Raw genomic sequence first — 14831 nt, 5'->3', positions numbered from 1 at the left:
TTATTTATTTTTTACTTATTTACTTATTTTTTCACATCCCCACCAATAAGTGCCAATAAGCTTGTGGATGGGGCTTGCTTGAAGCTTGGATCATAAGGGTTGGAAGGGATCAGTAGGATCATCTAGTTCAAACGCCTTGCAATGCAGGAATCTTTCATCCAATGCAGGGCTTGAACCTACAACCCACAACCTCATGCTCTACCAACTGAGCTATCCCTCAGGGTTATCTAGTAAGCATTGTATGCTTGGGATTTTTAAAAAGCCTCTGTCAAAGTCCCTCACCCAAGGCTCCTGAGCAATTTTAGTAGTTATGCATCAGTTGCTGGAAGCACAGAGGAAGAATAAATGGACAATTCTCAAAATGGAGGGATTTATTCATTCCTAAATTTATATCTTACCTTTGCTCCTAGGAGCTCAGTGTGGCATACATGGCCCCCTCTTCTCCATTTTATCCTCACAAAAAAGCTGTGAGATAAAACAGGCTGAGATATTGTGCCTGGTCCAGAGTCATGTACTAAGAGAGGTTCCCCAAGAATCTGTTCATAAACTATATAGGGTTAAGAGTGAATAGATTTTCCTGATCTGCGGATAGTGCAGTAAGGAGAGAAAAAATCCAACACAAAATTGTAATTTTCCTAACTGTGGATGTACTGCAGTGCAGTGTGTGTGTACAGGGTTGTTGGTATTTTTACATGTGTGGTGATATTTTGATGGGTGCCATCTATCACCATACCCCCAACTTCTGTTGGTGAGGTGCTTCTTGGTGTGCTACTGATGGTTTTAAACCTGCTGCTTTGTGCATGTCTGATATTTTGGAAAACGTGCATATATATTTATGTGTGTGTGTGTGTGACCGCAAGCACAGGTAAACAAACACCTGCAGGCATGCCCACAATGGACCTCAGGCTTCTGGAATTCATGGTCGGGGTGGGGAGAGAAGAGCAGCGCATCCACAAGTGTGGATGGAAAACATTGAGAAAGAGTGCAATTAAAAGTCAGGGCTGTGCAAGCCACACACACATTAAAAATCTAGTATGTTCAGAGCCTATGTCACATCTGAAGTATATCTACTAGTATGTCATATGAGCAGGAAATCTATTTATATTCTTGTGGTATCTGAAATCCGGCACAAGCATCATTCTGTACAATAGAAAAAAAATCTAAAATGCTTCACTGTGGCATTGAACAGAACTTGCTTGGCAATCACATAATTATAATCATTTCTAGATTCATGAACTCTTGTGAATCTGCAATTTCTCACCACAGTTTATTCCGAAACAGCTTCATTCAACTTCTGTGAAATCTTAGTGCTAGCTTTAAAGAACTGTGCCTTTTTGCTCTTCTGGATCCTAGCTGGTCTTCAGCAAGCTTATAAAAAATTTTTTTTACACGTGGCACACCCATCATTAACCTTTTATCAGAAGGGGCTAAATACTATTAAAACAGCAGATGCAGCAGCAAGCAAGTGCCTTAACGATCAGGTCATATACATCAGAAGTAAAACTGAAAGTAAAATACAATCTTTTTTCATATTTGGTGTGTGTACACATTCCTGCCTCAGAGTGCAATTAAGTTGTTCGTTCCACTCCCCCCGCAGTATGTTTAATGCCTCTTTCTTCCTTAGACTGTTCTCATCCAGACAACTTCATTAGTGTCAGATTTGTTTCTGTTTGAGGGTGTTGATGGCAGAGAGTTACAAATTAGGAATGGCTTAAGGACTCCAGTCAGCAGTATATATAATGGAGTACAAAATACACTTAACATGTCATGGGAACATGAATTAAAAACTCTGCACTGGAAATGCGGCGAGTGTACAGTAAACAGAAGTGTGAACACAGTCTTAGAAAGATACACCAGCTTGCATAGTAAAATTCTTGGAAGGACTGAAAGATTAACCCAACTTTCTCCCTGATCCAGCATTTCATTAGGTTGGAGCTCATCCAAATGATGAAGAGCTAGCAAATCAAGGGAATCTGGCTAGTACTGCGATTGTGCCTTACAAACATGCAAATGCATTACTTGGCGCAGAATTTGGAGCTTTTATATTTTCAGCTTCTATTTTCCTTGGAAATGTTTCCAGTCGTTAGGGTTGCAAAGACAGGCTTGAAAATGTGTAGAAGATCTCTGGTGATGCTTCTAATGCCACAGGACTCTGAAGGATGTATATAGGTAGCAGGATTTCAATGTTCTGAATGAGTACTTGCTCCTCCTAAGCAGGAAAGCTTATGCGAAGGGAGGAAAAAATAAATTAACCTGTGCACACTGATCTGGAGTTGGGGGTGAACAGGGAGGCGGCCACGTTTGCTGAGGATAATAAATGGTTCCTGTTTGTAACAATATAGTATATATGGATCTGTGTTTCCAAACACAACTTACATTAACTGTGGGGAACCAGTGGCCCTCCAGATGTTAGGACTCCCTCTCCAGAGCGGCCAGTCATCAAGCACATCTGGATAGCCGCAGGTCTACCACCCTTTAGGGGGGGGGAAGACTGTGGAGAAGGAAATTCCCAGTTAAAAGGGTTACTTTCACTTTCATTACATCTTGGCTTAAAAAGGCACTGCGTCCCCTCGTTCTCGGGAATTTCCCTCAGGCATAGCAGCCAGATTGCAGCCAAGAAACCGATGCCTTCGCTGAACGGGGGTTCCCCGGCACCGCCTCGCTCCCCCCCCCCCACTTCTGAGGCGGTTAACGGATGGGCGTTTCCCGAACGGCGAACCTCCGCCCAGCGGCCATTTTAATCATCTTTTCCCGCTCAGTTCCTCCTTTTCGAGGTGTTTTAGAAACTCTGCCCAGCACACTCGTGCTGTGGGGCAGGGCTTATTCGGAGAACGGTCTTAACTCCGTCCTGAGTCCGGCTCTCTTCGCCGCTGGCAGGAGGAGAAATAGAAAAAGCTCCAAGGAAAAATAAGGCGATGGCGCCTCTCGACTGCCACACAGACTGCGTGGAGAGGCCCCTGTCGCGCGCGATGCATGCCCTGGGCGCCCTGGTGGGCGCGCACCCGTGGCCCTTCCTGCTCGTGCCCGTGGCGCTCTCGGCCGCTTTGGGCACCGGCTTCGGGTTCCTCAGCAGCCTGGAGGACAACGACATCGAGCGCCAGTTCACGCCGGTCAAGGGCCCCGCCAAGAGCGAGCGGCGCTTCGTGCAGGCGCACTTCCCCACCGACGACGCGCAGCGCTTCTCCGCCGAGAGGCTGAGCACCGAGGGCTCCTTCGTCGCCTTCATCGCCGTGGCCCGCGGCGGAGGCTCGCTCCTCACCCGGGAGGCCTTCGCCGAGCTGCTGGCGCTGGACAAGGCGGTGTGGGAGCTCCGCAGCCCCGACGGCGCCGCGCTCCCCTTCGCCCAGCTCTGCGCGCGAGGCATCCCCGGCGACAACTGCAGCAGCCCCAACCCGCTGCTGAGCGCCGTGGGAGGCGACCCGGCCGGGATAGAGGCGCTGCTGCCCGACCTCACCTTCCCGCTCTACATACCTCCGAGCTTTCCCAATCCCGTTTTCTTGGGCCACCTTCTGGGAGGCCTCGACTTGGCCCCCGGGGATGGGCCGTCGCGCCCCGTCCGGGCAGCCAAAGCGCTGCGCCTCTTCTACTACTTGCAGGAGGATGAGGCTTCTCGGAGAAACGACAGCGCGCTCTGGCTCCGGACGTTTCTGGAGCGCATCCCGGGTGTGGTGAAATCCTTGAACCTCGCAACCATCCAGGTAAGCGTCTCCTGGCACGATCGAACCACTTCACACGTTACGGAATGAGACCGATATGAATCTCTGTGTCTGCCTGATGCATGCTGCCACGCTTACTGGAGCTAACAGGATCGGAAGTCAAACCACTACCGGTAGGGTCAGAGGTTCCCCATGCCTAACCCACCTGCATCAGCAAGTGGAGGCATTCATTGGCAGCCAAACATTTAATTATAGTAAGTAATTGGAAAACAAGTTATTGCAGCATCTCTGACAAGCAAGAATGCCAAGGAGTGCCTCTTTCAAAATGATGCACATTACTATGCCTTGTATCAATCTCTAGGTTTTAAAAATGCATTTTATGCTGTTTCCTGAATTAATTCTTTTGCACTGCTTGGACATGCTTGGATGTAAATCAGGGGTAGAAAAGCTTGAGCCCATAAGCCAAATTTGGCCAGCCAAACTTCACCATTTGGCCTATGAGGCCATTTTACCAAAACCATGCCCACATGCCTTACATCTGATGTCACATGTGATGTCAGGCACAGGGCAGGTAGAGCTAGGGCTAGATCAGCTGCACATACAACCAATCCCAGCAGAAAGGCCCACCCACCAGCTGATTCATTGGGACTTCAGTTCTGCTTGGGCACCATCTTCCCCTATTCCCATGGGCCAACTTTGACAGGACCACCATATCTGTCAATTACCTCTATGCACATGTCAAAGTTGGACCGTAGGATGGGGAGAGATCCGGTCAAAAAGGTTCCCCACCCTTTATATAAAATGATTAATAAATTATGTAGATCAATAAGTGAATACTTAAATGATCCAGAGCCTAGGCCCATCACACAATTTTTCATATAATTTGCATACAGTGGTACCTCAGGTTACAGACGCTTCAGGTTACAAACGCTTCAGGTTACAGACTCCGCTAACCCAGAAAAATACCTCAGGTTCAGAACTTTGCTTCAGGATGAGAACAGAAATCAGACGGTGGCGGCATGTCGGCAGTGGGAGGCCCCGTTAACTAAAGTGGTGCCTCAGGTTAAGAACAGTTTCAGGTTAAGAACGGACATCTGGAACGAATTAAATTCTTAAGCCGAGGTACCACTGTGTGTAATTGATGTGCATAGATGCCTCTAGAAAATTAATATTGTGGTTGACTGGGGTTTGGAGAATAATATTCTTTGCAGGACTTCCAACTACACTATAAATAAAGCTTTCAAAATATTTTTAAATAAGGGGAGCAAGGGGAATGAGATTTGGGGCCCACTGCAAAAAGCTTGGGGCCCTGAATTAACTTCTAATAACACCTCCGCCGGATTATGTCAGTGTGATGGGCTGATTTTTTCGAAATGCATATCATCGACCCACAGCTCCTCACCTATAGGAACCCCTCCCCCTTCTTTGCGAAATGAATACAAAAAAGGACTTGCTCACTTTGCCTTTGTAGAACAGAACAATGAAAAGGTAAACCACCGTGAAGTGAAAATATTTAAATGTATATGCACCAACAACCTTCACATATACAAGGAGATTCAAAAATGTGTACAAAATCACATGCTCGAAGTCTTAAAAGTCCAGTATAAAGTGCAATAATCAAGTCCAAAGCTCACAATTCTCAAAGATTGATGATGATTTCATTGTTTTGCTAACATTACCGTGCTGTCTGTTTGTTGCTGCTACTTTGTAGAACAGAAAACAGAACCTCACTGGCTACTAAAAATAAGGGTTGGCTAACAAGCCCAAGCAAAATTTGTACTGTATCTGCTTTCTCACCTAGGGTTGTTATTAGTGCAACTAGTTCTGATTATCTCTGTTCTCAGGCGTGAATAGTTCCCCCCCCTCTCTCCCCTCCCCCCTCCCCTCTTTTACCTTTATCTTCCTTAAAATAAGCTTTTTTAATTATGTGGTTTGAGCAGGGCCGTCTTAAGCATATCTGGCGCCGTGGTGCAAAGATCCCTCCGGCGCGCCCCACCCCCACCCCCGTTTCCCAGTGCGGCTGTCTGGCGGGCGTAGCGCAGCGCCACTCAGCCTTGCCTTAGAGCTGGCCCTGGGTTTGAGTATTGGAGCCAATAACAGTGTTCAGTGTAAGGCCTTTTTGCATCCAGAAGAAAAGTAAAGGAACTGCCCCAGACAGTAAGTTTTGTTCCATTTGGGTTAGTCTGTTGCAGCTTTTCATTCATTAGCATGTATTTTCCCTCTCACCCTATTAAACAGAACTCATTGTTTTGATCTTACACCTTCTGCTGTAGCATTCAACCAGCCTGACATTTTATTGAAAGGCTGTCTTTGTTTTAAAGATAATTATCCTGGCTCCTTGGGACAATTATTTTATTATAAATATCAGGTGGGGTATAATACGCACATTTAAACAATATATGGAAGATATATTGTGTCTTTCAGCAGAAATTGGATTTTCTCCCTCCCAGTCCTCAACATTTGGTTAGTTTTACTGGCAGGCCTACCAGGAAGACTAACGGCTTCTGTTCCCTGCCCTGCCCAGATAAAGGGGGAAATAAAGAGACATTGTTCAGTTCCATGCTATTTCCCTCTTCCTGCTCCAATAAACTTTTAACAGAGAGGTGGGGAACACCAAGTTGAAAGTTAATTCAGTTCTTAGTGCTACTAGTTTTTGTACAACTCGAGACCAGTCCTAAAATAAGTGGATTCAAGGCCCTCAGTTGGTGAGCATAATAATTTAAAATTAGACCATTCTTTTCACCCATAATGGTCAAGCAGCATGTGCTTATGGGAAACCAACAAGCAAAACATTAGGACTGTATTCCTCTTTTGCTCTTGTTTCTCAGCAATTAGTACTCTGGTACTTAGAGGCATATTGCTTCTGAAGCTGGAGACATGGAATAGCATTGTGACTGGTTGCCATTGGTATTAGTATCCTCTATGGATTTGTCTAATGCCATTTTAAAAGTTATGTAAACTAGTGGCTGTCTCTAAAAGCCAGAAGCCAGACAGTGGTGCTAAGCTGAAGCTTCTACCAGTCATAGGCTGTGCACACATTAGTGACGTGAGGCATTAGAGACTTTGTTCAGCTAACCCAACCAAGCAGCTTAATGAAGACTGAGAATTGCTGGGCGGCCTCAGATTGTTGAGTGTCCAATGGGATGCGAGGTGAAATGAATTATCCTGAAAGAGGGCATGGCTGGCTAACTTGAACCCTTGGTGTATGAAATCCTGCACTGTTTAGGATGGGCTATCTGAAAGACAACCTCATATGATAAGTCAAGTGACTGAGGGCCTCCAGCAGATACCATCTGATCAGGAGGTCGGTTCCTCACAATGTAGGACTTGGGCCTTTAGTGCTGTGACACCTGTCCTTTGGAATTACTCCCCCTGCTTGAATATTACACAGACGCTGTATCGGCTGTCTTTTAAGTGCCTACTGAAGAACCTTCCTCTTAGCAAGCCTTTTAAAGTAGAGATCTTTCTCAGTCTACGTCTGTAGACTGAGAAAGATCTCTACTTTTTATTTACAGGTAGGTAGTCGTGTTGGTCTGAGTCGAAGCAAAATAAAAAAATTCCTTCAGTAGCACCTTAAAGACCAACTAAGTTTATATTTTGGTATGAGCTTTCGTGTGCATGCACACTTCTTCAGATACATCTGCACACGAAAGCTCATACCAAAATATAAACTTAGTTGGTCTTTAAGGTGCTACTGAAGGTACTTTTTATTGTTTGCTATCCTGGGCCCCTGACCAGGAGCACTCCATGTTGCAAAATTTATTTCATGTTCCACTTATATTCTGCTAATTGCACCCTGTTTTTATACTCTTGTGAGCATTTATATTTATATATTAAGAGAAAATATTTAACAGGTGATCTTCTCTTCTCTTCCCCCCCCCCCCCCCCGCTCTTCATGGCAGGTGGCTTATTTTACTTCAGACTCCAGACAGGAAGAGTTTGAAAAAAATACTAAGGAAGTGGTGCCTTTGTTTTCCATCACGTATACCTTAACAATCACCTTCTCAATTATTACATGCTCAAGGTAATTGCTGGGAAAAGGGGGGGAAATTTATCTTTTCATTTTGCCAGAGTGTATTCCCCCCCCCCATTACTTAAATTTGCAAGAAGAAACCCACATCTGACTTTTCGTTTATAAAAATCATTTATGCAGAAGGCATTTAGCTGCATCAGAAAAAATGTTATTACATTTAATCTTTATTGTTATAAATTTGTATAACAATTTCCTTGTTGTTTGTAATCCACCTGTCCTCCAAAGACCTCAGTGCTCCCACTCCTCATTTTTTCATCACAACCCAGTGACCTTCATGGCTGAGTGGGGAGTTGAACACGTGTTTCTCTGGTCCCAGTCCAACTGTTACACCATATTGGCCTCCCCTGTATGTAGCTCAAGATGCAATGTTTACACCACCTAGAGTGGCAGGATCAGTTTCTGACAGCTTTTGTTTCTAAAAAAATCATGGCTGCTTACCTGGTACTGAGGTGGGTGGCGGTTACGACCTGGCAGGGCGCTTCCCCCTCCTTCTGAAGCCATGCCCTATTGGCCCTGACTGTTGGCTCCTCCCCCCTGGCTGCCGTAGCGGCTGCTGGGTTCCCGCCAAACCCAGTTTGAAATTTCTGGCCAATCCGCGGCAGCTTTGGTGGCAGGGCAGTCAGCAGACCGCAGAAGGGGCCGGCGCTGCTTTCAGCAGCTCAGTCGGCCCCAGATCGTCACCCACCCAGCCCTCTCTCTAATATTGTTTTCTTGCAGACCCATAATAGATATTCCAAGTAAATTGTAAATTCTTGACCCATAATTGATATTCCAAAATATTACAGAATCGTGTTCCAACTTTCTCATCCTCCAGTCCTCTTCATCAGCTAGATTGTACAGCAAAGGGAAGCAGTAAAAAAAAAAAGTTGGCTGGTGGCAAAGCCATTAAGTCTGCATCTGTGTAAGAAAGATTGAATGCGAGCCTGTTTTACCTTTGAAGCACATTTCCTCCTCTCAAGGAATTCTGGGCACTGTAGTTTGTTAAGGGTTGTTAAGAATTATAACTCTGAGAGGTCAACGACCATGCCCAGTATCCTTTGAAGGAAAGAATGTGCTTCAAATATGCTTTGGTGCTACTATACATCTCTGTGACCCTTCCCCTCTGCAGGGAGGAGGGACCAATTCAGATGGTCCACCCCACCACTTAACGGATCCAAATGGTTTCCAAAGAGTGGTAGGGAATGCTTTATCCCATGTTGATGGCCTTTCAGCCAATTCCCTGATGGCCCTCTAGAATGTGGAGTTAACCAGGGCTATCAAATGTCTGGCTCTGAAGCGCTCTCTCCAATTGCATGGAGCCCAGACATCTACGTGGTTTCCCACGGAGCTGAGGGCAATGAAACGATCGCTGAGACGGCTAGAGTGCTGGTGACGGAAAACTCATTCTGAATCGGACCGAACACGGGTTTGAGCTCAACATCGAGCCTACCAAATGGTGATGGCGAAGAGGACTTTCTTCACCGCCACTATTGCATCTGCAGAAAATAGCAGCAGGAGACTCTTTCAGCTGGTTCACGATTTAACGAACCACCTCTGCCACCGGGGCCTGGTAAAGACCCCAAGATCTCCTGCAACGATTTTGCAAAGTTTTTTTGCGATAAAGTTGCTCAGATTCGGAAAGAGGTAGACTCCACCGTGGGAGCAGGACCAGGGCGGGAAAGTGCTAGAGTCCAATCATTTCCAATCTGTTACCTCCGAGGATGTGGACAGACTGCTTGGACGAGTGAAACAGACCACCTGTCTCCTTGATCCTTGCCCATCCTGGCTAATAAAAGCAAGCTGGGAAGGGCTGGGCAGTGGGTTCTGCAGGGCAGCAAATGCTTCCCTCTGTGAGGGAGCCTTCCTAGACCCGCTGAAAGAGGCAGTCATTAAACCGCTTCTAATAAAAACATCTTTAGACCCAGCCAATATGGCCAACTATCGCCCATCTCAAATCTTCCATTCTTGGGCAAGGTGATTGAGCGGACAGTTGCTGAACAACTCCAAGCACGTCTGGAGGATGCGGACCATTTGAATCCCTTCCAATCAGGATTCAGGCCTCATAATAGGACTGAAATTGCCTTGGTCACTCTGATCAATGATCTCTGGCGAATAGGGACAAAGGTGAAAGCTGTTTCCTAGTTCTGCTGGATCTCTCAGTGGCCTTTGACACCATCGGCCATAACATCCCTCTAGACCATCTAGAGCAGGCATCCCCAAACTGCGGCCCTCCAGATGTTTTGGCCGACAACTCCCATGATCCCTAACTAACAGGATCAGTGGTCAGGGATGATGGGAATTGTAGTCCAAAACATCTGGAGGGTGAAGTTTGGGGGGTGGCTGGTGTAGAGAAACTGGGAGCTGTTCTGAAGGCTGTTATATATTTATTTATTGGTATCGTGTATGCAGGCTTAAGAGGAAGTAGTAGATCTACCAAGCTTCATCTGAATGTCTGCTATCTTTCCCACATTCCATCTTAAGAATGCAGACTCAGTGGCCTTACCAACAGCCAACTTTGTTCTCGCCCCCTCAGTTTGTTTACTGTCTAGCTGATGAAGCATTCTGGGAAGCTTGGAAGCTTGCATCCTTTTTTGAGATATTTTGTGCAACTAGGGCTTCAAATCAAAGCTTCACACAGCTTCAATGCATGCACAGCTGATCCATTTGATGCTAACGCGTTTAGCTTAGTTCAGTGGGAGGGGGGGTTAGTACATGTACCATGATACTCTGAATTGAATTAGAATCTTCTTAATCTGTTTTCCAGGCTGGACTGTGTACGGACGAAAGTGTGGGTTGCAGCTTTTGGGGTGCTGTCAGCAGGCTTATCTGTCGTCAGCAGCTTTGGATTACTGCTCTTTTGTGGGGTGCCGTTTGTTGTCACAGTTGCAAATTCACCATTTCTTATCCTTGGTAAGTGAGCAAATGTACACATTCCTCCTGACTTCTCTGTTGGGCTTTTCATTAATATATTTAAGTACTAGCTGGCCCGGCCATGCGTTGCTGTGGGTTTTTGTGTTAAATGGTCCTTTTTCTGTAAAATTGACCTTCAGAGTCTCCCTTCAGAGTCCCCTCACCTGCCCTATCCAAACCCTGACTCCCCTGCTGTAAATTTCAAAAATAAGACTCCCCACCCACACGTGTTCCTGAAAATGTCCCCACCCCCCACTGCTTTGGCTGACGCAGGGTCCTACCTGCCCCCCATGGCTATGTGTTTTCCCCCTCCCTTTGTTGTGCCTCATCCCTGTGAGCCCCCTCTCCCATTGTTGTGCCTCATCCCTGTGATTCCCCCACCCTGTGAAAGGCCCATAGTCTGTTTTTGCCTGTGGCCTACTGGGAAATGTTGTGGCCTACTCAGTTTTCCCTGTCCCAACCCCCCCCCCACTGCTTTGGCTGACTCAGGGTTCTCCCCCCCCCCAATGGCTATGTGTTTCCCCCCTCCCTTCGTTGTGCCTCATCTCTGTGACACCCCCCCCCCAATTGTGAAAGCCCCATATTCTGTTTGTTTTTTCCTGTGGCCTACTGGGCAAAGGTGCAGCCTACTCAGTTTTCCCTGCTGGGCAATGTTGTGGCCTACTCAGTTTTCCCTGTCCCAACCCCCCCCTCCCACTGCTTTGGCTGACTCAGGGTTCTCCCTCCCCCCCATGGCTATGAGTTTCCACTCCTCCCTTTGTTGTGCTTCATCCCTGTGACCACCCCCCCACCCCCTGTTGTGAAAGCCCCATATTCTGTTTGTTTTTGCCTGTGGCCTACTGGCCAATGGTGAGGCCTACTCAGTTTTCCCTGTCCCCCCCCCCCACTGCTTTGGCTGACTCAGGGTCCTCCCCCCCCCATGGCTATGTGTTTTCCACCTTTGTTGTGCCTCATCCCTTCCCCCCCTGTGTGAAAGGCCCTATTCTGTTTGCCTGTGGCCTACTGAATGGTGTGGCCTACTCAGTTCCCCCTGCTTGGCAGTGCTGCGGCCTATTGAAAAAGCTGGGCCTTGCTGCTGCAAAAGGACTGTTTTCAGTTGGTTACTGTGGAATTTTGTGATGTCCTCTGGCGGCGCAGCTTTGGAGGTGGCAGGGTGCGATCTGCCTTTCTATTGGATGCTGCTGGAGTTTTCAGAACTTCTGGTGGTGACATCTAATTTGGGCGCCACTTGTGTTTAATCATTATTTTAGGTGTGAAAGGGGTGGTTTTTTGGAAATTTTTAAATGCCAGATCCCTCCCTGATGGGTATGGAACGTTGTGGCCAAATTTGTTACATTACGGTTCAGCAGTTATGGAAAAGGCTTGGACCTCCGCGTGCGCAATGCCTACATTTTTATATATATAGATGATGATGGATGAAAAGTCTCTTACTTATCTATGAGTTTGCGGCATTAAGGAGCCGTTTTTTTCGGGAGCCAAGCCATTCGAGTACCAAGATACCACTGTATTTCTCTTCTCACATGACATATAGGAACTAATATGTTATATATTTGCCGTTCTTCAGGGGTTGGTGTTGATGACATGTTCATCCTGGTGTCTTGCTGGCAGCAGACTAAAGTGAAGAACAGTGTCAAAGATCGGATGGCTGACACCTACAGAGAAGCAGCCGTGTCCATTACCATCACAACTCTCACGGACGTTTTAGCCTTCTACATTGGAATTGCAACTCCATTCCAGTCCGTTCAGGCATTTTGCATCTATACAGGAACAGCCTTTGTGTTCTGCTACTTATATAGCCTGACATTCTTGGGGGCCATTCTTGCTTTAAATGGGAGACGAGAAGAAAGCAACAGACACTGGCTCACATTCATGAAAGTGAACAATGAGCCCCAGGATTCTCAGGGCAGCACATATAACATGTGCTGTGTAGGAGGGTCGTTTGATGAGTCCACTGGAGCAGAGACTGAACACCCCATGAATGGATTATTTAGAAAGTATTATGGTCCCTTCCTTATGCACACCTGGACCAAGGTGCTTGTGGTAGTCCTTTATCTCATGTACTTGGGTATTAGTATTTTTGGCTGCACTCAAATCCAAGAAGGTATAGATCTTCGAAATCTAGCTAGTGATAATTCTTACGTCATCCAGTATTATGAATGGGAAAAGAAATATTTTTCAGAATATGGCCCAAGGGTTATGGTTGTTGTTACTGAAAGCAAAGCTTATTGGGATTCATCTGTCCGTGCAGATATTGAAAACTGCATGAATGCACTAGAAAGATCATCCTACATCAACAAGAATTTATCAGTGTCCTGGTTGAGAACTTACGAAGATGTCGCTAAACGTATGTCTTTCAGTATAGATGACCGTAGGCTTTTCATTGACAATTTATCCACCCTCCATAGAATTAATCCAGACTTCAAGTGGGATGTTAATGTTATTGGTACAGAAATATTAGCGTCACGTTTTTTCATACAGACAGTCAATGTTACTACTGCAGTGGATGAGAAGAGTCTTTTAAATGAGCTGAGAGGCCTTGCTGAGGGCTGCAAGGTACCATTAATGGTTTATCATCCAGCTTTTATATACTTTGATCAATATATTGTGATCGTTCGGAACACGATTCAAAATGTTGTGATTGCTGCTGGAGCCATGCTGTTCATTTCCTTACTACTCATTCCCAATCCTCTTTGTTCTTTGTGGGTAACCTTTGCTATTGCCTCTGTTATTGTCGGTGTAGCTGGTTTCATGACCTTCTGGAATGTGAATCTCGATTCCATATCCATGATCAACCTTGTAATTTGCATAGGGTTTTCAGTAGACTTCTCTGCCCATATTTCTTATGCTTTTGTTGCCAGTGAGAAACACAACGTGAATGACAAGGCTGTGGATGCTCTGTACCGCCTTGGCTACCCTGTTGCGCAGGGAGCCATTTCCACTATCTTGGGAGTTATTGTACTTTCCATGGCATCCTCTTACATCTTCAGAACCTTTTTTAAGATAATGTTTCTGGTGATCTTGTTTGGGGCTGTTCACGGTCTCATTTTTATTCCTGTGTTCTTAACTTTCTTCGGCTTTTGTAGTCAAATGCCAAATAGACAGTTTCCAGTCAGTGCCCAGAGCTCCAGTGCTGAAGGAGTTCCTTTGAAAGATACAAATACTGTATTATGAAACCGCCTAATGTAAACATGACAATATTGCAATGAGAGCAGTTCGATAATGGAACTAATTACCGAGAGGACGGGTGTGGGCTCTTCCTGGTGAGCATTAAAGGTCCCCATCCCTACTTTGCGGGCTGCCGTCTGATTGGATTTTACTTTGATTCTGACTTGATTTTAGGATATAGAATGTATTTTAATTGATTGCTTGATTTTATGGTAATATGCCATGTATTTGATGTTAGCCTCTCTAAGCCCGGTTTTGGCCAGGGAGGGTGGGGTATAAATTATTATTATTATTATTATTATTATTATTATTATTATTATTTCTCAGTGTTATCTCTCCCACCACTTGCGGGCCAACTTTGGAAAGTGAGCGGGACCACTGACATCATGATTACATCAGGTTGCCCTTTTGCCCACATGGGTCTTGCAAAGCACTCCACCCCCATCGTTCTGCCCGGACACTGAGGTCCAGCGCCGAGGGTCTTCTGGCAGTTCCCTCGCTACGAGAAGCCAAGTTACAGGGAACCAGGCAGAGGGCCTTCTCGGTAGTGGCACCCACCCTGTGGAATGCCCTCCCACCAGAGGTCAAAGAGAACAACAATTACCAGACCTTTAGAAGGCATCTCAAGGCAGCCCTGTTTAGGGAAGCTTTTAATGTTTGATTTCTGTATTTTAATGTTTTGTTGGAAGCCGCCCAGAGTGGCTGGGGGAACCCGGCCAGATGGGCGGGGTATAAATAATAAATTATTATTATTATTATTATTATTATTATTATTATTATTATATTCGTAAGATCGAATGATTAGCTGATTGTCAGGTGTTGCAAAGCCCTGCACACAGCAGTTTGCTTAGGATATTTCAGGCACCAACATTCCACTAATTGACAGTGCCTCAAAACCGCTTTCAGTTGAGCCACGTTTCAAACCTGCCTGAAAATACCACCTTATTGAAGTGGGAACCCCTCCTTATCCCAGATCTGTAGGAGCCTACTAAGATAGTATATCTCATGTTCTCTGTTAAACCAAAGATGCTGTGATATTAAGCACCCAATATATACAGTATAGCAAGTTTCGCTTGTGTCATATTTTC

General features: G+C 45.8%; 1 protein-coding gene across 1 annotated transcript; it reads left to right on the top strand.

Annotated features, from left to right (window-relative positions):
* Positions 1–1255: 1255 nt before the first annotated feature.
* Positions 1256–14047, top strand: LOC118092105 (patched domain-containing protein 3-like). Its single transcript, XM_060280855.2, has 4 exons — positions 1256–3698; positions 7559–7680; positions 10433–10578; positions 12143–14047. Exons 1-4 carry the CDS (start codon positions 2916–2918, stop codon positions 13747–13749), a joined length of 2658 nt encoding a protein of 885 aa, XP_060136838.1. The 5' UTR covers positions 1256–2915; the 3' UTR covers positions 13750–14047.
* The last annotated feature ends 784 nt before the right edge of the window (positions 14048–14831 follow it).

This window comes from Zootoca vivipara, chromosome 11, assembly GCF_965207765.1.
Source record: "Zootoca vivipara chromosome 11, rZooViv2.hap1.1, whole genome shotgun sequence".
NCBI lineage: Eukaryota > Metazoa > Chordata > Lepidosauria > Squamata > Lacertidae > Zootoca > Zootoca vivipara.
This window is presented reverse-complemented; position numbering and strand designations above follow the sequence as displayed.